The sequence below is a fragment of the Hyperolius riggenbachi genome, chromosome 8 (genome assembly GCF_040937935.1).
Source record: "Hyperolius riggenbachi isolate aHypRig1 chromosome 8, aHypRig1.pri, whole genome shotgun sequence".
Taxonomy (NCBI): Eukaryota; Metazoa; Chordata; class Amphibia; order Anura; family Hyperoliidae; genus Hyperolius; species Hyperolius riggenbachi.
In genome coordinates this window covers 257,704,260-257,731,003 of record NC_090653.1, presented here as the reverse complement: position 1 = coordinate 257,731,003, position 26,744 = coordinate 257,704,260, and the positions used below count along the sequence as shown (strand labels likewise).

The window sequence follows — 26,744 nt, the reverse complement described above, 5'->3', positions numbered from 1 at the left end:
GCATTAAATTTGCACACAAGCCAGAATCGCTCCCATTGCATGTGAATGGTAATAGGGTTTGAATCGTGTGCAGGGATGACAGCTGCTGGTGCATTCTGGAGGCATCTGATAGATTGCACAGAAACCCCAACAGCTCCAAACATCAGAAGAAAATCCAACCAAATTTAACCCATTCCACTCCTATGTCAGAATATCAGGTTGATTAATCAATGTATATCGTGTGCTCTTAAAGGAGAACTGTAGTGAGAGGGATATGGAGGCTGCCATATTTATTTCCTTTTAAGCAATACCAGTTGCCTGGCAGCCCTAATGGTCTATTTGCCTAAAGAAGTGTCTGAATCACACCAGAAACAAGCATGAAGCTAATCTTGTCATATCTGTCTAAATTTGTCAGAAACGCCTGATCTGCTGCATGCTTGTTCAGGGCCTATGGCTGAAAGTATTAGAGGCAGAGGATTAGCTGAATAGCCAGGCAACTGGTATTGCTTAAAAAAGGAAATAAATATGGCAGCCTCCATATACCTCTCACTACAGTTCTCCTTTAAAGTCATTGGGTGTTGTGATGAAAAAAGAAAGCCAGATCTTTACTTAAGGAGAGGGAAGGCTTTGGGTCCTATACAGCCTTTCCTCTCCCGGTGCAGCACTAAATCCCCCACCGCTGGGGACACAAGGCTCTGTACTGTGAGTGCGCATGTGCAGTATGGAGGTCTTCGGGGAGCACTTGGGACTGCATAGCAGCATTTGACCAAATTAGTCAAATGCTTATGCTGCTACGGGGGATCCTGTGCTGGAACGGGCATTGTGCATGCAAGGTGGGTGGAGCTAAGTAAGGCACATGTGATGAGCTAGCATTAAACCCCCCCCCCCCCCACCACCACCTCCCAAGTGCCCCCTCACTCTAGAGCAGGCATGGCCCTCCAGCTGTTACAGAACTACAAGTCCCACAATGCATTGCAGGAGTCTGACAGCCACAGTCATGACTCAAAGGCAAATGCATTGTGGGATTTGTAGTTCCTTAACACCTGGAGGGCCAAGTTTGCCTATGCCTGCTCTAAAGCAAAGGTGTCAAACGCATGCCCCAGGGCCGAATGCGGCTTCCAATGTCCATCATTGTAAGACACTGCACTGCCTTCCCAGTGTTCTTGACTGAAACATTGTCAGTTTGAGCCGGGGTGCAGCAGCATCTCATAGGACTTCCCCCCCCCCCCCCCCCCCCCCCAACAAAACTGGCAAAACCCTACCCAACTTCCCCCTGGTAACACACACCTACAGACCCCCCCCCCCCCCCCCCCCATATTACATAGTGCAGTGTAGTATTTACCTGCATTGCATCTTCTGTTCTTCCTGGCAGCTGCACGCTTTGTGCCTCCATACTGCCTTCTCCTGATCACGTGACATGAGTGAGCCAGAGGTAGGTAGCATAGAGCGTGTGGCTGTGGGCAAGATCAGAGGAGACCCGGCAGTGCGGGAGCAGGAAAATATTACACTGCTCCACTCTGCAGAAGCGGGAGGAGCAGGCCCCAGTCACTAAAGTCTTAAACTATTTGACCTGAGACTTACTAGGTTTTAAGCCTCGTCTACACGGGGAGGTGGAGGCGATCCGGCGGCTCGATTAGCCGCCGGATCGCCTCTTCCGCATCCCGCGCGTACCTGCTCGTGCGTCAGATTCGATCCGTCCTCGTCCCCACCCCGATATCTTCCGCTCGATTCCCTGCCATTGTCTCCCTGTGGGGAACGAGCAGGGAATCGGCGGTGGCAAGATCCAACCTGTCGGATCTTAATTGATAAGCCACATCGCTGCCTCATCTACGCGTGTAGATGAGACTTTAACCCCTTACGTGATTGAGTTTGACACCCCTCCGGATCATTGCTGCAATTTCATGATCACCTGACACCTGCACCTCCCAAGACACCAGAAAAAGCGGGGGGGGGGGGGGGTTGAAAGGTATGGGCAATTGGAAAGAGTTGACCTTCATTTCTTTCAGTAGACATTTCCTTTAATTTCAAGGTGTGCTGACCAGTGAAGAATCAAGCTACAGCAGGCAGCTGTTGACTTATAAAATATTTGATCTTTATTATGAGCTTATGGCACGGCTGTGTAAGAATAATACTCTAGTTAAAGAATCTCTTTTGGCGACAAAGGGGAGATCAGTGGGTGTCATCCAAGGCCAAGTCCTTTGCAATCAGCTCCTCCTCCACATTCTCCAGCGCCCAGTGATGTTCCGTGATCTCCATGGCTTCCCATTCAGCCTAAAAAACAAAAAAAAGTGTATTTAAAAAAAAAAAAAAAAATTAAATGTATCTATTCACTAAAATACATAAAAATCTCTCCAAAAGAGCATCCGAGGTGAAAGTAATTAGGGATGGTCAATGAGATGCAAATAATAATAATTTACTTACCAGGGAATTCTTCCATCCCTCGCTACACTTCTGCTCTCCTCCAGCACGTGGTGAACCCCTCCGTAATGTTCCCTGACTTGCAGGGTCGGTAGTTTCAGCGCATGCACAGTAGCAATGCGCAGAATGCTCCCAACAACGGGATTGTAAGAGGTGTGCCATTGCGCAGAGACTGCCAAACCTATGGGTCAGTGATCACTACTGAGGTGATGGAACTGCATCGAGGGACCGCATAGACTTCAAGAGGGACAGAAGAGGCACAACATAAGAATGTGTGGCTCCCTTAAAGTAAACCTCCAGACTAAAAATCTACTCAGCAATAGAGATGTTGCCGGCAAATATCTCTGAAGCTATGGGCCTTACACTACTTCTGGGTCGCTATGACCCGGAGTAGTACGTCTGCGCTGGCCCAGCGGTGCGCATCCTAGATCACGCTCCTGTTGCCGGGCACTTTCTGCACATGCGCGTGACATCATGCTCGTGCGCAGAGAGTGCCCGGCAACAGGAGCGCGATCTAGGACGCGCACCGCCGGGCCAGCGCAGGCGTACTACTCCGGGTCATAGCGAGCCGAAAGTAGTACAAGGCCCATAGAGATTCGCCCGGTGAACGGTTCGGGCCATCTCTACTCAGCAGCACTGAAACCACTTGGTGTTTTAGTTTCACAGCATCAGAACTTTGTTTTTCTTACCTAAGCCTCATTTTAGCTACACAGAAGCTAAGCTCCGCCCCCTTTCAAGAAATCTGCAAAGCATGATGAGCTTTCTGATGTTTTCATTGCCTAGCAACTGGGAGGGGTGATCAGGACAATTGGAACTATGTCATGCTCCCTGTCACCTCCTTTCAACCAAAAAGATGGCTGCCCCCATGCAATTACAAACCTTTGTTCTTTTAAAACAGGGTGGGTAAAAGATTATATTACCTATCTATTCTAATAACATAACTAATGTAACTTAATGACAGTATGTTTGTTTAGGCTGAAGTTCCTCTTTAAGGCTGCATTCAGTGGGTTGTAATGCGACGTTAAAGTGGCAACGCAGCATTACAATGCAAAAAAAAAGTGGTAGCGCACATTAACACTGTTTTACTGTCACATACAGTAAGTACAGTAAAGCATAAAGATAATGAAAACTATGCTTTCCTGTACCTGTTAACGTGTGCGTTTAGAGAGGACACTGCAGCAGTGCGCTACCATAATGCTACACGTTACAATGCGACGCTAACGTCGCACTGTGAACGCCCCATAGGATTAGCATTGCAGTGCGGTAAGCTGCGTTATAACCGTTTAACGCAGCTCCACAACATCCCACTGTGAATGTAGCCTAAAGGTAATATCAGAGCTGCAAAAAAAAAAAAAAAACCACCTACTTACCTGGGGCAGCTTCTATGTCCCTCGCCGCAGCTCTGCTCTCAGCCGCTGGCTCACAGTCCCCAACGATGCAGAGGCCGACCTCGCCAGGTCATCCTCCATTGCGCCTATGCCACTGTCATTCACTCGCAGGTGGTGTGGTGGAGTGTGCTGCGCCTGCGCAAACAACGTCGTCCCACGTGTGAGTGATTGACAGCAGCTCTCGCGCAGTAGATGACAACCTCGAGAGGTCGGGGAGCGGGAGCAAGTGGCTAATAGCGGAGCGGCGGCGAGGGACATAGTGACTGCTAGGGGCTGGAAGAAGCCCCGAGTTTTTGTTTTTTTTCCTGTGAAGCTCAGACTTTACCTTTGAAAATGAACTTGAGATGGAGGCTGTCATGTTTGTTTTCTTTTAAATAATGCACATTACCTGGCTGTCCTGCTTTTAATACTTTAAAGGGGCACTATGGTGAAAAATTGTAAAATTTAAAATGTGCAGAAAGACAAATAAGTATGTTTTTTCCAGAGTAAAATAAGCCATAAATTACGTTTCTCCTATGTTGCTGTCACTTACAGAAGGTAGTAGAAATCTGTCAGAAGCAACAGGTTTTGGACTAGTCCATCTCTTTATGGGGGATATTCTCTTTATAGAGATTAAAAGCCTTGTTGAGAATCCCCTATGAAGATATTCCCTAAAGGATTTAAACAATGATGCTGGCCAGCTTCCCTGCTCGCTATACAGTTTTTTGGAGTTGGACAGAGTAACTGCCATTCACTAAGTGCTTTTGAAAATAAATCAATCACTGAGGATCCCCCATAAAGAGATAGACTAGTCCAAAACCTGTCGCTTCAGACAGATTTCTACTGCCTACTGTAAGTGACAGCAACATAGGAGAAAAGTAATTTATGGCTCATTTTACTCTGGAAAAAACATACTTGTCTGTTTGCACAGATTTTAAATTTTACAATTTTTTGCAGTAGTGCCTCTTTAAGCCATAGACCCTGAACAAGCATGCAGCAGATCAGATGTCTATGACAAATCTAACAAGATTAGCTGTATGCTTGTTTCAGGTGTGCGATTTAGACCCTACTCACCAGAAATAACACCAGGACAGCCAGGCAACTGGTATTGTTTAAAAGGAAATAAATATAGCAGCTTCCATAGATCTCACACCTCGGGTTCCTTTTTGAGGGATCATTTCAGCCTGACTGCATGCGGTAAAGGAGAAAACAGGTGACTTTACCAAACATTTTGTGAAATGTCATTTCACTAAGGCAATTTGCATCAAAAGTCAAATGAAATACCGAATGAGGCAAAAATCTTAGCGAATAATGATACCGGTTTTTGGTAAATCACCAAAACTATTACCCCATGTGTGAATAATGGAATATGGGGTACGTTTTCAAACACGACAGTTTTACGGGCTGTGTCTTATTGGATTTAAAGAGAACCCGGGGTGGATCTTCGGGGGGAGGAAGATGGGACACAGAGACATGTTCTCTGCCTAATGACATGGCTCTGTGTCCCCAACCACCGCTCTCTGCTATGCCCCCCCCCTTCCTCCTGAGTAAACATTGAGGAAAGCAATTCTGTTTAAAACACCCGCCAGGGGCGTTCCTACAGGGTTTACAGAGCTGCCACTGGGCCGCCCTCTTTACTTAGTCACTCCCCTGCACACTATAGAAACAGTCTCTCAGTGCAGCGTTGTGACCTATAGGTCACGCAAGTGCAAAAACCTGATAGGAAGGAAAATAGAAGGGTGGATTGTACGCACCAAAGAAGCAATAAAGCTTATTTACTTAAACTGTGTACACTTTATTTATCAAAAAAGAAACATAAAAAAAGGCTTTGTCCTATAACCCACTCCCTAAAACCCCCATCCCCTGGACTCCATTCTCATTCAAACCCCACAAACCCTCACTACATTCCATCTCCTCAGACACACAAGGCCAATGATCCAGGTGCACCTTGATCTGAAAGGGAAAGGCATAAAATATGTGATCACATATATTCACTGAGAGTCACTTCTGGGGACCAAGAGGTCACAGTGTTCCGTCACAATTCCACAGTATGGTATATGGGGGCAAGTGAAATATCCACTTCCTAGTTATTCCTCACAAGAGTGTAGTGGTAGCAGTCCCTTACAAGATACAAGCAGCAGGAAACAAGGCACTTGTGAGCCACGGCAGACTATTGCAGCAAAGCATAGCATAAGCCCATATTGTCCACAGCAATTAATCAGATTATTCTTCTAAGCAAAGCATGAAGCAAAGATGCAGTATGTGTAAAGTCCGCAGCGGAGTACTTTCCGTACAGGCATACATGCCTTCAGCTGTCAGTCTTACAGTGAAAAGCAGCTATGCAATGGCTCCATATCAGATGCCGTATCGTGTGTCCCTGGATTTCACAGAACGATTGGGCGGCCATATACCGCTGTGGCATGAAGCGTTTGGTGGATTTGATCGAGGGTATCCGGGTACAAAGAGACTTCCAGTGAGGCAGAAAGGTAGGGAGGGTCGGACAAGCATGCGGTGATGCCACCTAGAGCAAGTGGAAGTGGGCCGTTGTGGCCCATGGGAGCGGCGTTTGAGGCTCACAGATCTGTTCAGCCCTGCAGATCAGGTAGCCTACTTTAGTTTTCCATTTTTTGAGCCCACCTCAGGCACTCTTTAAGCGCTTATTAGACATCCCGAGGAGGAAAAGGCTAGCAAATCACTAACCAGTATGGCTGTGTCTGTGTTAAGAGGCCTGGCATAGGCTCATCATGGTCAATGACATCCTAATAATTTCAAGTTGATGTCAATTTTATGCAGCTTGGAAACAGACCAGCTGTTTCATTTGATAGGTCCATTTCCAAACTGCATAAATTTGCAACAGCTTGGAAATATTTGCAGCTCATTGATCATTTCTTATGCATATGAAATCTCCTTGAGGAGAGCACCTGTCTTTAAATGTCCAAACAGAAAACACAATTTTTATACTTTCAAGAGACTGTTAAAACATAACTTTTACTATAAGTAGTAAAAAAAACTATGCAGATATTAAATTACTTTTCTGGGAAAAAGGATACAGTCCAGAATGCTTAGAGAGCTCATAATTCCCCATCAAATATAATGTGTCTAACTCAATCTGGGTAAAAAAATTTACAAACACATCACCCTCACCATGTTTCACCCCCTAAGAAAGAAGGGGCTTCATCAGGGGGAAATACAAAGTGCAAGGTGCTTACAGTGCTAATATATGAAGTGCAACATCAAGGGAAAAAAATAATCTACAACATAAGACTCACGACTGTAGCCGAGAGATGGGATGTACTCAGAATCCTCTTTTTTCTTTTTTTTAACAATACTCACTTTAAAAGCTTTATTGGTATCCTGAGGAACAGCCATGGCAGCTCCCGTCATCTGATCTTGCATTATACGGCTCTGATCAGCGGCTGTTCAAAGAAAGAAGGAAATCTGAGAATGGGCTCCTTGATCTAATGCCTGGTACACACCATGCAATTTTTTGTCAGACGGGTTGAATCGATTATTGCTGACAGGTTCGATCTGATTTCCGATTGTTTTTGCATGGAAGTGATCTGAAATCAGGTTGGATCTGTGGGAAATAATCAATTTGCCCCATCTATCTGATGGGAAATTGCATGGTGTGTACCAGGCATTAGGACGGTAATTCCAGCAACACCACCATTTCTCATCAGCTCATTAAAAAAAAAAAAGGGGGTACCGGCTGTCAGGATGAGGTCTACATGTGTGACTCTAGTACAAATCCTCCCAGGGGTGAAAGATTTCATAACAGACGATATTTGAATCGTGAAGTTTAATTTTTCAACAATAAATACTCTATTGTTTGGTGATCTACTGTCTTGGTTCAGTAAACAATAAATGAAAGTAAAGGTGCCTATAGATTGCACGACTTGGCGGCCGATCGACCAGCCGCTTCGATAATTATTATAGAATGGGATGAAAATCTGTGCCGCCAAGAGCATACCCAATCAACGATGCACCCCGATTGTGGGCCAAAATTGGTTGCATGTATTGATTGGACATGATGGAAAATCTTGGGGCGACATACTCGATCAAATGCAAGGCAGTAATCAGGGCTGTGGAGTCGGTACAAAAATCATCAGAGTCTAACTCCTCAGTTTATGAAACCACCGACTCCAGGTACACAAAATTGCTCCAACTCCTTAGTCTAATACTTGCCAGGGCTGTGGATTTGGTACTAAAATCATCCGACTCAAGCTCCCGACTCCTCAGCTTATGAAACCTCTGACTCAAACTCTAACTCCAGGTACCCAAATTTGCAGGGCTGTGGAGTCGGTAGAAAAATCATCAGACTCCTCAGTTTATGAAACCACCGACTCCAAAATAGCTCTGACTCCTTAGTCTAATACTTACCAGGGCTGTGGATTTGGTACAAAAATCATCCGACTCCTGACTCAGACTCCTCAGTTTATGAAACCACCAACTCCAAAATAGCTCAGACTCCTTAGTCTAATACTTACCAGGGCTGTGGATTTGGTACAAAAATCATCCGACTCCTGACTCAGAGTCCTCAGTTTATGAACCCTCCAACTCCAGACACCCAAAATTGCTCCGACTCAGACTCCTCAACTCCGACTCCACAGCCCTGCAAAACTGCTCCGACTCCTTAGTCTAATTTTTACAAAGGCTATGGATTTGGTTCAAAAATCATCCAACTGCTCAGATTATTGATACCTCCGACTCCAGATACCCAAAACTGCGCCGACTCCACAGCCCTGGCGGTAACGGTGTACAATAATCATGAATGTCAGATGCGACAGAAATCCCAACCTATGTCCGCTTTTTATGTTTTATGTCCGCTTGCATGCAGTTCTACTTTACCTATCACACCACCTGCTGTGTCCACCACACTTCCACATTCTGGCCCCACGTGACTACCGGCATATAGCAAGTGGGGCACGCCAAGCATGCACCCCATGTGCTATAATGCCGGCAACCACATGGGGGTGAAAATTCCGAAGTACAAGGGTGGCAGTAGGTAACGTACTGCTGAATATAAAACATTAGGGGGGATGTTGCCAGTGGCAGAGAGGCGGTTTTACAAGTCTGATTCCTTCAAGATTTCATGCCGAAGTCCATTGGGATTCAGCCTCCGATTCATGGCGGCCAACAGATCTCTCTCCCATCAGATTCGATCACAAAGATCTACCGCCAAAGTTGCTAGATGCAGTGTTTTTCCCAGAAATATTTTCTAGCCGGGTGGCATGAAAAAGTAGCCGGGTGGGGGAGAATGCAGGTTCGGCGCTTCTCTGCGCAACACTGCTTACAGCATTAAAAGCAGATGAGGAGGCGAGCTGCTGATAGCTGGGTGGCCACCAAAATTAGCCGGGTGGAGCATCCGGCTAAAAAAAGAGCCTGGGGATAACACTAGATGTATGGCCACCTTTACTGTTCAGCACCTCTCTACATGACAGGTCGTGCCTCCCTCCACAGAGCAGGCTGCATCTGTGCAGCAATCATTCCAGGCTACAGTAACTGAACATCTGTAAGAGCCTTAAGGTGGTCACTATGGATACAATGTGCTGAATGAACATTTACATTAGTATGAATAATCGTAAATGTTCGTTTGGGATCACTAACAGACGAAAGTCTCCTAGCTATGCCGATCAGATTAATAAGATCGATCCGATTTTTTGGGGATGGATTCCTTCAATCCGATTGGATAAGAGATTTTCATCCATTAGTGGTCCCAAACGATCATTTACGATCCTTCAAACGAATAATCTTTCATAAACGTCCATTCAGCAAATTCTATTGTTAGTGGCCACTTTTAAAGCAACCTCGAAGCAAAAGGCCCCCCAAAAAACAGGTTACTTTCATATTCTCTTGGAGACTGTCAGGATGCCAGCAGGAAACGGTGTCCCACTGCAAACAAAGCAAAGATCTTATCTGTATAGTGACAGCTACACTGATTCTAAGCAGCAGACTGCCATTTCTCACTATACAGTAGATGGCCAATGAGACGCTAATAATTCCGCTTGCATGCAGATATAATGCAAATTATACGTAGTTTAGGATTGGGCCAATCAAATACACATCCTGCTGACTGCGAATAAATTGGGTCCAAGCTGCATACAATTTGCATCTCACTGTCCATCTCTATTGTACAGCTAAACGGGTTATGTGATCATACATATGCAATGGCTGCACTGCAACCAGGGTTAAGAGTGGGGGTAACTTGTGGATTTTACACTGATGACATTACATCATAACAAAGGCAATCAAAATGACTGTATGGGCACTAAGAACTTTGTATAATATGCCAGACTGCAATTTCACTTTAAATTGATATTTCAGGGGTAAACCCAATAGACAAAAAGGACATGCTCCATAAAAACAATATACATTTCCATTTATAGCGACTAACTATAAAAATATTTAAAACAAACCTTATAAAGGATGTCTACTTTGTGGTGGTAGCAATGTGTCAGTGTTAAATTAACTTAACTACAGGGTTGCTCAGTAGCCCCCCTGTCTTCACAAAAGCGTCCATCTTACTGCTGCCGTTCAAAGTGGCCACACGTTTATTACAGTGGTCAGGCACGCTACATCTCTCGGCATACATCAGCAGCCAGGAACACGCTGGACTCGCGGCCACTGTGAACTGCAACCATAAGATGGACACTTTCGTGGAGACGAGGGCTATGGAGAAACCCCCGTAAGTTACTGTATGTTTTGGACTATAAGACCCAAAAGTGGGGAAAAAGTCACTGTGTCTTACAGTCCAAATGCAGGGAGTTACTGACTTGTGAAATCCCGCCAATACAAACCTCCAACCTACCGCAATGTCGGGGACTACCTGTATACTGTGCCCATGCAGAGGAGGACACATCCTCCTCTGCATATCTATCTATCTATCTATCTATGCCCTACTACGTTTTTATCTTTGATCTGTCATTAAAAGTATTTTTGTTTTTCCTCTTTCAAGGCTAATCTGTGTTTAAATATTTAAATCAGGTGTATCTATCTATTTTTTCCCCTGGGTTTTGGTCCTCTAAACCTAGGTGCGTCTTATAATCCGAAAAATATGGTAATTTAACGCTTCTCCGCCCCAAAGGTAGACATAATTTACAAACCAAAAAAGGTTTGTTTTCATTCTATAGTTGAGGTGCTGGGGTCACTAACACGTTATACTGCACTCACCATTGTCTTGTCCCAGGATGAGTGTGTACATACTGCGCAATCCAAACACGTTCAGGAAGTACCAGGAGGCAGAACTCACCCTACAGGCAGAAGACAGGTCAGTGGTGACGTCATGCAAACTAAACAGGAAATGACGCTTATATAGCGCTCTTACCAGGAAGCATCCAGAGAGACCAGTTCTATCCCGCGCTGCAGCATTGGCTTGAACCGTAGGGTTAACGGGAATGGAACTTTTGCTAAAAAAAAAAAAATGAAACGGTGCAATGATATAAATGGTTCTATGGCATATTTGTACCATTTCAGATTTACTTTAACCACTTGAGGACCCAGCCTTTAACCCCCCTTAAGGATCAGCGCTACTTTTTATGATCTGTGCTGGGAGGGCTCTGCAGCCCCCAGCACAGATCATGTTACATGCAGAGCGATCAGATCGCCCCCCTTTTTTCCCCCCCGGTGATCGGGGCTGCACAGGACTCTATCAGTCTTGTGACAGGCTGTCCCCTGTCACATGGGGGCGATCCCCGGCCGCTGATTGGCCAGGGATCGCCGATCTGCCTTACAGCAGCGCCGTACAATGTGAACAAAGGAGACATACGTCTCCTACGTTTACATTTAGTCTGCGAGCCACGATCAGCAGCTCGCAGGCTATTCACGGAGACCCGCTCCGTGATCTAACAGGAAACGGCCGTTCGCGCGAGCGGCCTTTCCTGATTAATTAGGGAGGCACCCTAATTAGGTCCTCCAGCTACCACTTTGCCGCCGCACGGTATGAGTGAGCGGTCGGCAAGTGATTAAAGAGGAACTGTAGTGAAAACAATAAAATTGCTTTTTTTTATTTTTAAAACAAAATTAATGTATAGATTTGGTTTCTTTCCTCTCCCTGATTTACATTCTGAAATGTATCACTGGTTTAGTTCTGCCAGGTGATTTGTACGGAATGATTGTTACTAAGAGTTATATGCACTGAGGGAGATGCTGCTTGCTGGACAGCTGGAAAAAAAGCTGTCATTTCCCACAATGTAACAAGGTTCACAGGCCGTAGACCATGGCCATGACCTCACACTGTAGGAGGAGTTTTATTACAATATCAGCCACACAGACCCCCCAATGATCTAATCGAGAAAAGGTAAAGACTTCTCATGGGAAAGTGAGCATCAGCTACTCATTAGGATGAAGTTCAATCCTGGGTTACAGTTCCTCTTTAAAGCACACTCCATACATCAGAGGGGAGCGTTCCCGCTAGCAGTCTGACATTAAAGTTAAAGTTTGTTTAAAGGTGCCCAGTGCAGCAAAGGACAGGCGTACTGAGATCGGGGAAGCCTGTAGATCATACAGAGGCAATTATCTACATTTTCTTTACCTTAACCCGATAACAGGCATCTGTTGAACTTGAGGAAGCTGAATAGACTGCACCAGATGAGAGACACTCAGTGGCGGACCTCAAGGATTCAGCCTTTGTCCAAGGAGATCCAATAAAGATCCAATAAGCTGGGCACTGAAGTCAGCAAATTTCTTTATACAAGCAGTTATAGGCCAGGAACTGCGGTGGAGGGTGGGTAGGAGAAATATGGGCCTTGACAGCAGTTCTTAGCGTCAAAAAGGTCTTAAAGAAAAAACATAAGCAAGAACTGAACTTCATACCAATCAGTAGCCGATACCCCCTTTCCCATGAGAAATCTTCCTTCTCACAAACGGATCATCAGGGGGTGCTGTATGGCTGATATTGTGGTGAAACCCATCCCACAGGAAACTGACGGACGCAGAGAAGGTGACGGCTGCCTTAAAGAACAAGCGACACCCATGCTAATCTATATATAAAAAAAACACATAAGTAGATAAATACTACTTCTACTTACATAACAGATGTATTGTGCTATCCATGTAATGATCCATGTGAATTTTATAAAGGAAAAGCAGTAAATCCTATTCTAGGCAGTGGCCATCTTGCCAAGCTAATGCTGACATCATATCCTCCCTGACTCGTTTTCCCCCCTCCCTTCTCTTGCTCATTGTGTATTCATTAGCTGCCCTCCTCCCAGAGTCTTCAGACACTCCCACTGAGGTGTATACTAACAACTGCACGGTCTTTTTTTTTTTATTTACACATCCAATCACTGAGTCACCTCAGCTTTGCTTGTAAACACAAGTAATCAGAGGGTGTTTCTGACAAGCAGCCAGGCAGGGAAATAAATGAAAGAGGAGGAATATATTATAGATAAAAAGAACTCCCAGCATTCAACTGTTTGTCACTGTTTGGCACTAGGGCCAGCGCTCCTAAAGTATGTGATAACTACAAACCATAACAGCAGAAACAGTTTTGCAAGTTTTGAATGCAGGATTAGCATCTTTTTCACTTAATACACTCAGACCAGTTGTTGTTGAAATTTGACAATACCACTTTAAAAAGGACAAGTGTAGCAAGAGGCCTATGCAAGCTGCCATGTTTATTTCCTTTTAAGCAATACCAGTTGCCTGGCTGTCCTGCTGATCTTCTGCCTCTAATATGTTCAGCGATAGCCCCTGAAAAAGCATGCAGCACATCAGGTGTTTAGGACATTATGGGTCAGATCTGACAAGATTAGCTGCCTGCTTGTTTCTGGTGCGATTCAGACACTACAGCAGCCAAATAGACTAGCAAGGCTGACGGGCAACTGGTATTGTTTAAAAGGAAATAAATATGGCAGCCTTCCTATCTCTCTCGCTACAGTTGTCCTTTAAGAACACTAGAAGCAAGGACAAGTATAAAATCACCTACAGACACTTCCTTACCCCTTTTGGGGTGAAAGCGTACAGCCATATATAAGATTCTTTGATGTTGGACCAGAAAAGGACAACTTACTTGTCAGGAAGCCAGAGAATGCCCAGTTGATCCAGCCTCCAATGACGATCATAGGCAAGACGTTCGTAAGATTACCCTTCATCATGTCTGTCATCATGGTGGGATCTGTAAAGCAGAAAAAAGGAGTGAATGAGAGAAAAAAAAAACAAAACAAAACATAAATGACCAGTGGCAACTACAACCTAAACAGCTTAAAAGGACTAGGGGTGGGGGGGAAATGAAAGGAAAAAAAAAAAAAGGTTGAACTTACCCGGGGCTTCTAATGGTCCCCCGCAGACATCCTGTGTCCGCGCAGCCGCTCACCGATGCTCTGGCCCCGCCTCCGGTTCACTTCTGGATTTTCAGACTTTAAAGCCGGAAAACCACTGCGCCCTCACAGCCGTGTCCTCGCTCACACTGACGTCACCAGCAGCATACTGTGCAGGCGCAGACTGTACTGGGCCTGCACAATACATTCCTGGTGACGTCAGCAGGAGCAAGGTCGCGGCTGTGCAGATCAAGTGGTTTTCGGACTTTAAAGTCGGAAATTCCCGAAGTAAACTGGAGGCGGGGCCGGAGCATCGGTGAGTGGCTGCGTGGGCACCGGATGTCTCCGGAGGACCATTAGAAGCCCTGGGTAAATTCAACTCTTTTTCTCCCTACACTACTTTTAAGCGTACCAAAGCTCAGTAACATAAAAAGATATATACATAGCTGGGGCTTCCTCCAGCCCCATTCGCTTGGATCGCTCCCACACCGCCGTCCTCCACTTCCTGATACCGGGTACCGCCACTGATGTCAGTCAGAGCCAATCTACACAGGAGAAGTGCGCCCTCTACGTATCTCTCCAGCAGCCACTGGAAAGATACGTAGAGGGCGCACTTCTCTAATGTAAGACTGGCGCCGACTGACATCAGTGACGGCACCCGGTATTAGAGCTGCGGGAAGTGGAGGACAGCGGCGTGGGAGCGATCCGAGTGGATGGGGCTGGAGGAAGCCCCAGCTATGTATATATCTTTTTTTTACTGAGCTCTGGTTTCCTTAAAAGGAGTTTTGTGGAGTAAACAAAAAAAAAATAAAAAAAAAACAAGACACTTACCTGGGGCTTTTAACGGCCCCCTGTAGCTGTCATGTCCTGCACAGTCTTTCTACGATCGTCTGTTTCCCGCCGCCGGTTCAATTATCCCTTCAGCGAGACTGTAAGCTCCCAGAGACCCGAGCGGGAGTGCGCATTATTCGTCCTGTTAGATGAATAATTGACCGGTGCCGGCGGCAAGGAACGGAGGATCGTAGGAGGACGGTGTGGGACATGACAGCTACACTTTTATTTTATTTTTTTAAGCTCCACAGAACCCCTTTAAAGGAAATATAAAAGTACAGAAAAAAAGCAAAAACAGTTGAAGCTTCATGACATTAAAGTAAGTCTATGCACTCTCTTCCCTACAAAATGCTAGATAACACTGTTTAGTTATCTCTGAGCTGATAAAAATGCTATACAGTTGTAACAGTATGAAAGCAAAGCACTCTCCTTCCCATGGGGATATCAATGGCAAGCCTAATGAATTAAATGGAAAAATAAACATTTTAGGAGCAGACAAATGTAACAATTAAGGTGGCCATACACTCGTTAAGCCCAATCTACATGATACGATTCTTTGTGCGATTCGATTACGATTCTTTTTACGATCCGATTAAATCCGACATGTCCGATCGGGATTCGATTCAATTCAATTTGCCATTGTTTTGATATGACAAATCGAATTGAATCCCGATCGGACATGTCGGATTTAATCGGATCGTAAATAGAATCGTAATCGAATCGTACAAAGAATCGTATCGTGTAGATTGGGCTCTAGATTAGCAGCAGATTTCTGATCTATCTGATGTGTTTAGGAACATTTTTTACTATGAATAGATTTCCAATAGATTTCAGTATGAAATCTATTGAAAATAGATCTGATGGCTTTTTTTGCCATCAGATTTCCGTTAGGTCCAATGCAAAATGATAAGCAATCTCAACAGATCGTCCTAGATTTTCCAGCACGAAATCAGCTACAAATCGGTCAAACGATTTGCGATCGATCTGCCGCTAATCGGCTGAGTGTATGGGCCCCTTAAAGAGAGTCTATATAGCAGGGGCACGTGTGCCCCTGCTAAAACGCCGTTATCCCGCGGCTTAACGGGGGTCCCTGTCCCCCCAAATCCCCTCCGTAATGCGGGGGAGCGCTTCTGCATTGGGGCAGGGCTAACCGCCGCAGGCCCTGCCCCACGCGCGTCTGTCAGCGCGTATCTCCGCCTCTCCCCCGCCCCTCTCAGTCTTCCTTCACTGAGAGGGGCGGGGGAGAGGCGGCGATGCGCGTCTGATAGACGTGACTGGAGGCAGGGCTGCGGACGTTAGCCCTTGCCTCCAGGAAGCAAAGTCCACGACCAACTTTGCGAACAACTTTTGCGGGGGGTGGGTTGGGGGTGAAGGGACCCCCGTTTAGCCGCGGGATAGCGGCGTTTTAGCAGGGGCACACGTGCCCCTGCTATATATGAGAGCTGAAGCGAGATTTAGTCTCGCTTCAGTGTCTCTTTAAGGTAGTGTATACAATGTGTTACTAATACATTATCAAAACAACAAAACAAAAGAACTGTTTAAACAGGAGAGATAGAAAAATAAAATGTGTGGGTTTAATGTACAATAGGACTGTTTACATTAAAGCTATAATGGATAGTGGCTGGATAGTGTACTGGTTAAGGGCTCTGCCTTTGACATGGGAGTCCAGGGTTCGAATCCTGGCTAGGGTCAGTACCTATTCAGTAAGGAGTTCAAGGCAAAACTCCCTAACACTGCAGGGTGGCCACTTGAGCGCGTCCCAGTGGCTGCAGCTCTTGAGCGCTTTGAGTCCAAACAGGAGAAAAGCGCTAAATAAATGTTCGGATTATTATAATGTATGACAGTAGATAAATTGTGTATTTTCACTTTTATCCCTATTTTCTTTTTAAAATGCATAGAAATTAAGGTAATTACTTAAAACAACTATAAGCCACAAAAAGCCTAATTTGCCCTGAAAAAAACAATATAGAGAATAAATTAGTTGTGATAGCTATTGATCACGTTATTGCCAAAGTAATCAGAACTGAGCTGATCTGTGAAAATGACCAGGGTAAGGAAGTGGTTAACTTAGCAGGGGCTTTTTAACGCCATCCCACACCTTTATCCTGTGCTGTCCTTCGAGACCTTCTGGCCAGAGGCAACAACCCCATGAATCCCCATGCACTGTAGCGTTCTGCGTGTGTGCGGTATGGGAAAATTGCTACTGTGCATGCATGCTCCTGGTAACTGGAGTGTGTTCAGGGTGTGCGCATGTGCAGTAGCCTGCCAGCTTTTTGAAGTTCGCAGCTACTTGCTGGAGGGTCCCGGAAGGATGACACATGACTACTGGGGGCTGCAAGAAGCACAAGAAAATGTAAACTTTTTTTTTTCTTTTTGTGGGGGGAGGGGGGGCTTAAAGGACAACTGAAGTGAGGCTGTGATGTGTACCACCTTTTAAGCAATACAAGTTGCCTGGCTATCCTGCTGATCATCTGCCTCTAATGCTTTTAGCCACAGACCCTGAACAAGCATGCAGCAGGTTGGGGGGTTTCTGACATTATTGTCAGATCTGACAAGATTAGCCGCATGATTGTTCCTGGTTTGATTCAGACACTACTACAGACCAACAGGGCTGCCAGGCAACTGGTATTGTTTAACCAGCCTGGCGTTCTATTAAGATTGCCAGGCTGGCAACCGGACGTTTTTTGTTTAATTAAAAAAAAAAAAACCTATTGCATGCAGCCAGCTGAAAGTTGGCTGCATGAAAGCCCACTAGAGGGCGCTCCTGTTGCGTACAGGTAGCACACGCGGCTGGCAAAGAGCCGGCTGCGTGTGCTCCTTTTTATTTGAAGCAAATTGGCCCAGCAGGGCCTGAGCGGCAGCCTCCGGCGGTAATGGACGAGCTGAGCTCGTCCATACCGCCAGGCTGGTTAAAAGGAAATAAAAATGGCAGCCTCCATATTCATCTCACTTCAGTTGTCCTTTTAGAAGCACTTTAAAGAGCTAATTGAGCACAAATTCCACATTAATAGATAGTCATCTAGTATAAAGTTATAACAGCCTGCCAGGTCTTTTTCTTCCAAATCTCTCCATGCTGGCCATCTTCCGGCGCACAGCCCCTTCCCTTCAAGATACAGAAAGTGTCACGCTGAGGAGTCTCCTTAAAAAGGAATCCAAGGTGAGGGACATATGGAGGCCACCATATGCATTTGCTTTTACAAAATACCAGTTGTCTGGCAGCCCCAGCTGATCTCTTTGGCTGCAGCACTGTCTGCATCACACACCTTAAACAAGCATGCAGCTAATCTGATCTGTATGCTTGTTCTGGGGCCATGGCTAAACGTATTAGAGGCAGAGGATCAGCGGGACCCCCAGGCAGTCTGCATTGTTTTAAAGGAAATAAATATGGCAGCCTCCGTATATCTCTCACCTCGGGTTCTATTTAAGTAACAGTGGGTCATTGAGCTGGGTGCCACTTATATTGGGTGGCGTAATGCAAATGAGGGAGGAGTGAATCCTCACTTGCTTTATGGCAGGATGTGTGCTGAAGGCTGACGACAGAGAAACAACTCTGTAAAGGATTCATATACTATTTAGCCGGATTGGAGTGGACCGGAGTGGAGTGAGGGTTCTTCTCCCACAACTGTGCCTGACACATGAGTGACAATGGCAGGACAATATACTGCTGCATCTTCCAACCTGCAGGACAGGATGTGCTAACTATACACTGAATACAAATGTTTTAGACGCCAGGGACGGGGGGAAAATCCAGGCGACACTTCTGTACTGCATTGGGCCCCAAACTCTTGCCCAAGGGATGGAGTGCCAATCCCTGCCAGGTAGTAGTCTCCCTACGTTCGTATGAGGCTTGATATGCCTCAGGCAAAGTCTCAGACACTCCCCGTATGCCAGCAGAGCGTCAGGAGTAGGGTTGATCAATGAGATGCAAATTATTCCCAAGTTGATGCAGAATTGTGTAAATTTGTATGCAAGTATATTCAGCTTGAACATGGACCAATTAATGTAAACCTTGGTGGGACGTGATTGGTCCATTTTCAAAATAAATCTACCGTATTTGCATATTTGCAGGAAATCGGAAATATTTGCATCTCATTAATCATCCCTAGTGATGAGGTGATCTTATCACTCCACACCCCCAAGACCTGCACACCACACTGCATTATAATTGGGAAGGGGGGGGGGGGTAATTACCAGTCATGGGGTTCTTTGGGGTAACTTTCCTCTTGGTCTTCTTAAAGAACCCGGTTTCAGCATCATTGAAGTAACATTTTCTCATGAGGAAAGACTGTATGGAGAGATTGTGAGAAGCATTAAATAAACAGACAAATGTGTCGCTAACAAATCTTACAACAGAAATGTTCAACTTTGTAAAGGGACACATGCTTAGGATTATAAGTGGAGCTAGACCTTTTGAATTAAATTGCTGGCCAAGAAGCAGTAGCCAGCACAAGATTTGCTGCATAAAACATCCTCACGGAACTACCCAACATCCTGCCCTCTAAGTTAAAAGGAACCCGAGTTGTGAGACCTATGGAAGCTGCCATATTTATTTCCTTTCAAACAATACCAGTTGCCAGGCAGTCCTGATGATCTTTCTGGTCAGTAGGGTCTAAATCACATACTTGAAACAAGCATGCAGCTAATCTTGTGAGATTTGTCATAGACATCTGATCTGTATGCTTGTTCAGGGTCTATGGCTTAACCACTTCAGCCCTCAGTCGTTTTCATATAAAATATTTCATCTTTACATAGATATTTAAAAAGTTTAGACCCTTAGGTAAATATATGTGTTTTTTTTATTGTAATGTTTTATTATTAAACATTTTATTTGGGTATTTTTGGGTGGGTGGGATGTAAATAGTAATTTTTTTTATGTAAATATATGTTTATTTTTTTAATGTACATGTAGTTTTACTTTTTGGTCACAAGATGGCAACCTTAGATTTGTTTACATGAGGTCACTAAGCGTAACAGGCACGCTTAGAGGGACGTAGGAGGCAGAAAAAGCAAGGCTTCCGAGAGAACCTGTCGCTTTTTCTGCGGGGGAGAGGAATCAGTGATCATTCACCATGGCCCGATTTATTGATTCCTGGGCTAACGATCCGCAGCAGGGAGCACGCGTGCGATCAGACGCGGGAGCGCACATGGCCTCCTGGACGTAGCTCTACGGCCAGGAGGAGAAAGTGGTTAAACAACAACTGAAGTGAAAGGAATATGGAAGCTGACATGTTTATTTCCTTTTAAATAATGCACATTGCTGTCTTGCCCATCCTCTGCCTCTTATACTTTATAATGACACTGAAGCGGAAAAGAAACGTATGATATAATGAATTGTATGTGTAGTATGGGTAATTCATAGAACGTAAGTAGCAAAGAAAAGAGTCTCAGATTTTTATTTTCAGTTATATATATTTCTGCATCATGCTCTAATATTTGCAGTTTACAAACTATACTCTGTATTTTAACCACTTTACCCCCCGCGGTACGAATTTCTCCGTCCCTTTTCCCCCCCTAAAAAAACCAAGGGACGGAGAAATCCGTACCTCTCACGCTACAGCCGCTGTCCACGCTCCCGCCGCTCGTGCGTGCCGCCGCCCGCTCGCCCGGAGATCAATGAACAGGAAAATCAATTCCCGTTCCTTGATCTAAGCCCCCGCAATGATCTGCTGCTTCTATGAGAAACAGTGCGATCATTGTGATTTTCCCGGCCTCGTAGTGCTTCCTGTAAGCGTCCTTCTGGACGCTTACAGGTCACATGAACACAAACTCACTGTGGCCATCTTGTGGCCAAATAGTAAAACTACACCCTAAAGCATTTTACATATACAAATACATTAGTTTTACACAATAAATTAACTCATTACCTCCTACACCAATTTTTTTTTTTTTGTAATAAAAAAAAAAAAAATACAATAAAAAGAAAACAAACATAAATAGTTACCGTAGGGACTGAACTTTTTAAATATTTATGTCAAGAGGGTATAACACTGTTACTTTATAAACGACGGGCTTGTAATTAGGGATGGATGCAAAACTGAAAAAAATGCACCTTTATTTCCAAATAAAATATTGGCGCCAAACATTATGATAGGGACATAATTTAAACGGTTTTATAACCGTGACAAATGGGCAAATACATTTCATGGGTTTTAATTACAGTAGCATGCATTATTTAAAAACTATAATGGACGAAAACTAAAAAATTATAATTTTTTCCCACTTTCCCATTAAAACACATTTAGAATAAAATAATTCTTGGCATAATGTTCCGCCTAAAGAAAGCCTAATTGGTGGCGAAAAAAACAAGATATAGTTCATTTTATTGCGATAAGTAATAATAAAGTTATAGATGAATGAATGGAAGGAGCGCTGAAAGGTGAAAATTGCTCTGATGTTCAAGGGTTAAAACCCCTCAGTGGTGAAGTGGTTGAACTCTGAAACAGAGCAGGGAAGTTCAAAGAGTCAATAGCTCTGCAGTAAAACCTTAAACAAACAAGAAACAGTGAGAGACAGGTTGAGATAAGTGCTTCAAAAAAGAGCACTGCTCTATGACTAAATTAGTCAGAGAGCTCAGATAAGCTCTATTGCATAGATAACAAGTGAAGTTTCTTAACTCATCCTGTACTGGAAACAATATGAGATTCATATCTGTGCTACTAATGTTCCATTTCTTGGCTGTGCTACACATACAAATCATTACCTCATAAGTTTATTTTCACTTCAGATTCCCTTTAAGCCATAGACCCCGGACAAGCGTGCAGATCAGATGCCTATGACAAATCTGACAAGATTATCTGCATGCTTGTTTCAGGTGTGTGATTTAGACCCTAACAAACAGAAAGATCAGCAGGGCTGCCAGGCAACTGGTATGGTTAAAAAGGAACTGAGAAGGATATGGAGGCTGGCATATTTATTATTAACCAATGCACATTGCCTGGCTGTCCTGCTGATCCTCTGCCTCTAATACTTGTAAGCGACCGTAGACCCTGAACAAGCATGCAGATCAGGCAATCTGACTGAAGTTTGACTGGACTAACTGCATGCCTGTCTCAGCTATCTGATGCAGACACTACTGCAGGCTGCAAGCGGAGAGAACAGCAGGTTACTTCTTGATGTGTGTTAGGCTGCTTTCTTTACGTGTTATTGGTTTGATTTTAGTGTGAATCTCTGGGCAGTGAAACTTCTATCAAGTACCAGCTCTGAGTAATATCCGTTAGCAGATGTGGTGTATATGAAGATCTCACACGGAATACTTATGCCTGGCATACACTGCTCGACTGCAGGCTTATCAATCCAGCCGCTGATGGCTCGATTGATAATATCCGACAGGTCCGATGACCTGCCGGATAGATTCCCCGCTCGATCCCCGCCGGCGGACAATAGCGGGGAATCGAGCGGCTGGTAAGGAGCGCCGGCGGGGACACGCGGGAATCGATCCGTGCGCACACGGCGGGAGTCGATCCGGTGGCTAATCGGCTGCCGGACCGACCCGTGTATGCCCAGCATTAGAAAGGCTTTACTTGTGCCTCACCATGGGATAGCCGCTGCTCAGCAAGATAATCTCATACAGTGAAAAAAAAAATTAAACAGCCAGATACTACAATAGAGCAGAGTAGAACAATAGCATAAAACACGGAACATGCAGATTAACACAATGCACAGTGCCATCTTGTGGCCATTTAGCATGCACACCATCTAATCATGAAAACTGTTGCAATGTTGGATGTTCCAACTTCATTAAACACTGAGACGCTTCTTTGTGATTGGGCCAGTACTGACCTGCCGAGTGATGTATTTGCCATTTTCCCTGAGGACCCGGCTTCTTATCAGCACCTGACTGGTAAACAAAAACAGATTACATGAAGCTGAGAGAATGAGTTACAGAAAGGTCACAGTGACATATCCACACCTGCCACTCATAACTGGCCCTGTCTATAGCCTCATCTAGACGGTACAATGTTCTGTCAGATCAGATCTATTAGGTAATTTCAAATCGGATTGCGTTCGATTTTGCAATAGATTTTGGGTACTTATCAAAGCAAAATCTATCGCAAAATTGATCTGCAACAATTTGGAAGTCTACACACGATGCAATTTCTTATTAGATCCATCTAATAGATCCGACTAGCTGATGGAAAATTGTACTGTGTAGATGAGGCTTATGACAAAGCAGTAATGCTGCTATGGCAACATTTGTACAGTTTCTTGCACTCTGTAATATGCTTACTTTGTAGTCACATCTCCCCCACATTTCAGAGGACCCCCAGTCACATCTCCCCAACATTTCACAGAGGACCCCAAGCCAGTCACCCCTCCCCCACATTACACAGTGGACCCCAAGCCAGTCACCCCTCCCCCACATTACAGAGGACCCCTCAGCCAGTGACCCTTCCCCCCACATTACACAGAGGACCCCTCAGCCAGTGATGCCTCCCACCACATTACAGAGGACCCCAAGCCAGCCACCCCTCCCCCACATTACACAGAGGACCCCAAGCCAGCCCGCCACCCCTCCCCTACATTACACAGAGGACCCCTCAGCCAGTGACACCTCCCCCCACATTAAACAGAGGACCCCAAGCCAGCCCGCCACCCCTCCCCCACATTACACAGAGGACCCCAAGCCAGCCCGCCACCCCTCCCCCACATTACACAGAGGACCCCTCAGCCAGTGACCCCTCCCCCCCAAATTACACAGAGGACCCCAAGCCAGCCACCCCTCCCCCACATTTTACAGAGGCCCCCTCAGCCAGTGACCCCTCCCCCACATTACACAGAGGACCCCCAGTCAGTCTCTCCTCCCCCACCTGTCACTGAGGGGCTCCAGCTCGGTCTTCTTCTCTCCCTGCAGCAGGCGGGTCACGTGGTGCCGCAGGAGGCCGCTGAAGAAGGTGATGAAGACGATGGGCAGCACTACCCATAGTCGGATACTGGAGTCCAGCAGCAGCTCCGGACTCGCCATCGTGCCCTGACCTTACCCCGTCACCCGGAACCACTGCCTCTCCCAGACTAGTCCCACCGCTTCCTGTTCCCGAGAGCCACTTCCGCCCAAAGCCAAGATGGCTGCCCGGGGCGCCCGTGAAGGTCCGCAGCTCCGGTGACGGCGGTGAGAGGACGGGGGCGGAGCCTCTCCTGAGATGGAGGAGAAGGTGCAGAGATACGAGGCCTTCGTGACTGACACCCTGCAGCGAGACCTGAGGTGTGACCCACGTGACCTGCTGCCCTGACATGTGACTGGACCTGTGCAGGGAATCACGTGACCAGAGGTGGCCATACACAGGCAGATCCGACCAATCAAGCATTGTCTTTTTCTGGCAGTTATTACTGCATCTGGCAGTTATTATTGCATCCATGCCTAATCTCTGCTATCCATGCTGTAGATCAGTCCACCTATAGCGACTATCCAATATCTACCATACAACCAGTAGTAGAACAATCTGCCTATAGCGACTATCCAATATCTGCCATCCAACCAGTAGTAGAACAATCTGCCTATAGCGACTATCCAATATCTGCCATCCAACCAGTAGTAGAGCAATCTGCCTATAGCGACTATCCAATATCTGCCATCCAACCAGTAGTAGAGCAATCTGCCTATAGCGACTATCCAATATCTGCCATCCAACCAGTAGTAGGGTGGCTGGATAGTGTAATGGTTAAGGGCTCTGCCTCTGACACAGGAGACCTGTGTTCGAATCTCGGCTCTGCCTGTTCAGTAAGCCGGCACCTATTCAGCAGGAGACCTTGGGAAAGTCTCCCTAACACTGCTACAGCCTATAGAGCGCGTCCCAGTGGCTGCAGCTCTGGCGCTTTGGGTCCGCCAGGAGAAAAGCGCTATATAAGTGTTTGTCTTTTAGTAGAGCAATCTGCCTATAGCGACTATCCAATATCTGCCATCCAACTAGTAGTAGAGCAATCTGCCTATAGCGACTATCCAATATCTACCATCCAACTAGTAGTAGAGCAATCTGCCTATAGCGACTATCCAATATCTGCCATCCAACCAGTAGTAGAGCAATCTGCCTATAGCGCCTATCCAATATCTGCCATCCAACCAGTAGTAGAGCAATCTGCCTATAGCGACTATCCAATATCTGCCATCCAACCAGTAGTAGAGCAATCTGCCTATAGCGACTATCCAATATCTGCCATCCAACCAGTAGTAGAGCAATCTGCCTATAGCGACTATCCAATATCTGCCATGTAGCCGGTAGTAGAGCAATCTGCCTATAGCAACTATCCAATATCTGCCATCCAACCAGTAGTAGAGCAATCTGCCTATAGCGACTATCCAATATCTGCCATCCAACCAGTAGTAGAGCAATCTGCCTATAGCGACTATCCAATATCTGCCATCCAACTAGTAGTGGAGCAATCTGCCTATAGCGACTATCCAATATCTACCATCCAACTAGTAGTAGAGCAATCTGCCTATAGCGACTATCCAATATCTGCCATCCAACCAGTAGTAGAGCAATCTGCCTATAGCGACTATCCAATATCTGCCATCCAACCAGTAGTAGAGCAATCTGCCTATAGCGACTATCCAATATCTGCCATCCAACTAGTAGTGGAGCAATCTGCCTATAGCGACTATCCAATATCTGCCATCCAACCAGTAGTAGAGCAATCTGCCTATAGCGACTATCCAATAGTTACCATCCAACCAGTAGTAGAGCAATCTGCCTATAGCGACTATCCAATATCTACCATCCAACTAGTAGTAGAGCAATCTGCCTATAGCGACTATCCAATATCTACCATACAACCAGTAGTAGAACAATCTGCCTATAGCGACTATCCAATATCTGCCATTCAACCAGTAGTAGAGCAATCTGCCTATAGCGACTATCCAATATCTGCCATCCAACCAGTAGTGGAGCAATCTGCGTATAGCGACTATCCAATATCTGCCATCCAACCAGTAGTGGAGCAATCTGCCTATAGCGACTATCCAATATCTGCCATCCAACCAGTAGTAGAGCAATCTGCGTATAGCAACTATCCAATATCTGCCATCCAACCAGTAGTAGAGCAATCTGCCTACAGCAACTATCCAATATCTGCCATCCAACCAGTAGTAGAGCAATCTGCCTATAGCGACTATCCAATATCTGCCATCCAACCAGTAGTAGAGCATTCTGCCTATAGCGCCTATCCAATATCTGCCATCCAACCAGTAGTAGAGCAATCTGCCTATAGCGACTATCCAATATCTGACATCCAACCAGTAGTAGAGCAATCTGCCTATAGCGACTATCCAATATCTGCCATCCAACTGGTAGTAGAGCAATCTGCCTATAGCGACTATCCAATATCTGCCATCCAACCAGTAGTAGAGCAATCTGCGTATAGCGACTATCCAATATCTGCCATCCAACCAGTAGTAGAGCAATCTGCCTACAGCAACTATCCAATATCTGCCATCCAACCAGTAGTAGAGCAATCTGCCTATAGCGACTATCCAATATCTGCCATCCAACCAGTAGTAGAGCAATCTGCCTACAGCAACTATCCAATATCTGCCATCCAACTGGTAGTGGAGCAATCTGCCTATAGCGACTATCCAATATCTGCCATCCAACCAGTAGTAGAACAATCTGCCTATAGCGACTATCCAATATCTGCCATCCAACCAGTAGTAGAGCAATCTGCGTATAGCGACTATCCAATATCTGCCATCCAACCAGTAGTAGAGCAATCTGCCTACAGCAACTATCCAATATCTGCCATCCAACCAGTAGTAGAGCAATCTGCCTATAGCGACTATCCAATATCTGCCATCCAACCAGTAGTGGAGCAATCTGCCTATAGCGACTATCCAATATCTGCCATCCAACCAGTAGTAGAGCAATCTGCGTATAGCGACTATCCAATATCTGCCATCCAACCA

General features: G+C 45.5%; 2 protein-coding genes across 3 annotated transcripts in view; one reads left to right on the top strand and one right to left on the bottom strand.

Moving 5' to 3' along the window:
- Positions 1-2,049: 2,049 nt before the first annotated feature.
- On the bottom strand, positions 2,050-24,002 carry LOC137527787 (ER membrane protein complex subunit 3-like). The gene is made up of 8 exons (XM_068248687.1): positions 23,659-24,002; positions 22,631-22,688; positions 19,043-19,136; positions 13,774-13,878; positions 11,089-11,170; positions 10,935-11,014; positions 7,098-7,180; positions 2,050-2,250 (listed from the first exon to the last, which is right to left on the bottom strand). Exons 1-8 carry the CDS (start codon positions 23,811-23,813, stop codon positions 2,149-2,151), a joined length of 759 nt encoding a protein of 252 aa, XP_068104788.1. The 5' UTR covers positions 23,814-24,002; the 3' UTR covers positions 2,050-2,148.
- The window catches only part of UXT (ubiquitously expressed prefoldin like chaperone), a 50,100-nt gene continuing 47,234 nt past the window's right edge, over positions 23,879-26,744 (top strand). Inside the window, exon 1 of one of the 2 annotated variants that reach the window (XM_068248689.1) lies at positions 23,879-24,050. In XM_068248689.1, coding sequence (XP_068104790.1) covers positions 23,989-24,050 — 62 coding nt within the window. In that variant the 5' untranslated portion in view covers positions 23,879-23,988. The remainder of the gene's footprint in view (positions 24,051-26,744) is intronic. The other variant, XM_068248688.1, reaches the window with a different exon arrangement.

Bases quoted from the DNA above. Each gene is read 5' to 3' on its own strand.
- LOC137527787 (XM_068248687.1), bottom strand. From the start codon at position 23,813: ATGGCGAGTCCGGAGCTGCTGCTGGACTCCAGTATCCGACTATGGGTA. The intron at 13,879-19,042 runs GTAATTACCCCC...TCTGCTTTACAG, and splicing joins CCCAAAGAACCCCATGACTG to ATCCCACCATGATGACAGAC. The intron at 7,181-10,934 runs GTGAGTGCAGTA...TTCTTTGAACAG, and splicing joins CATCCTGGGACAAGACAATG to CCGCTGATCAGAGCCGTATA.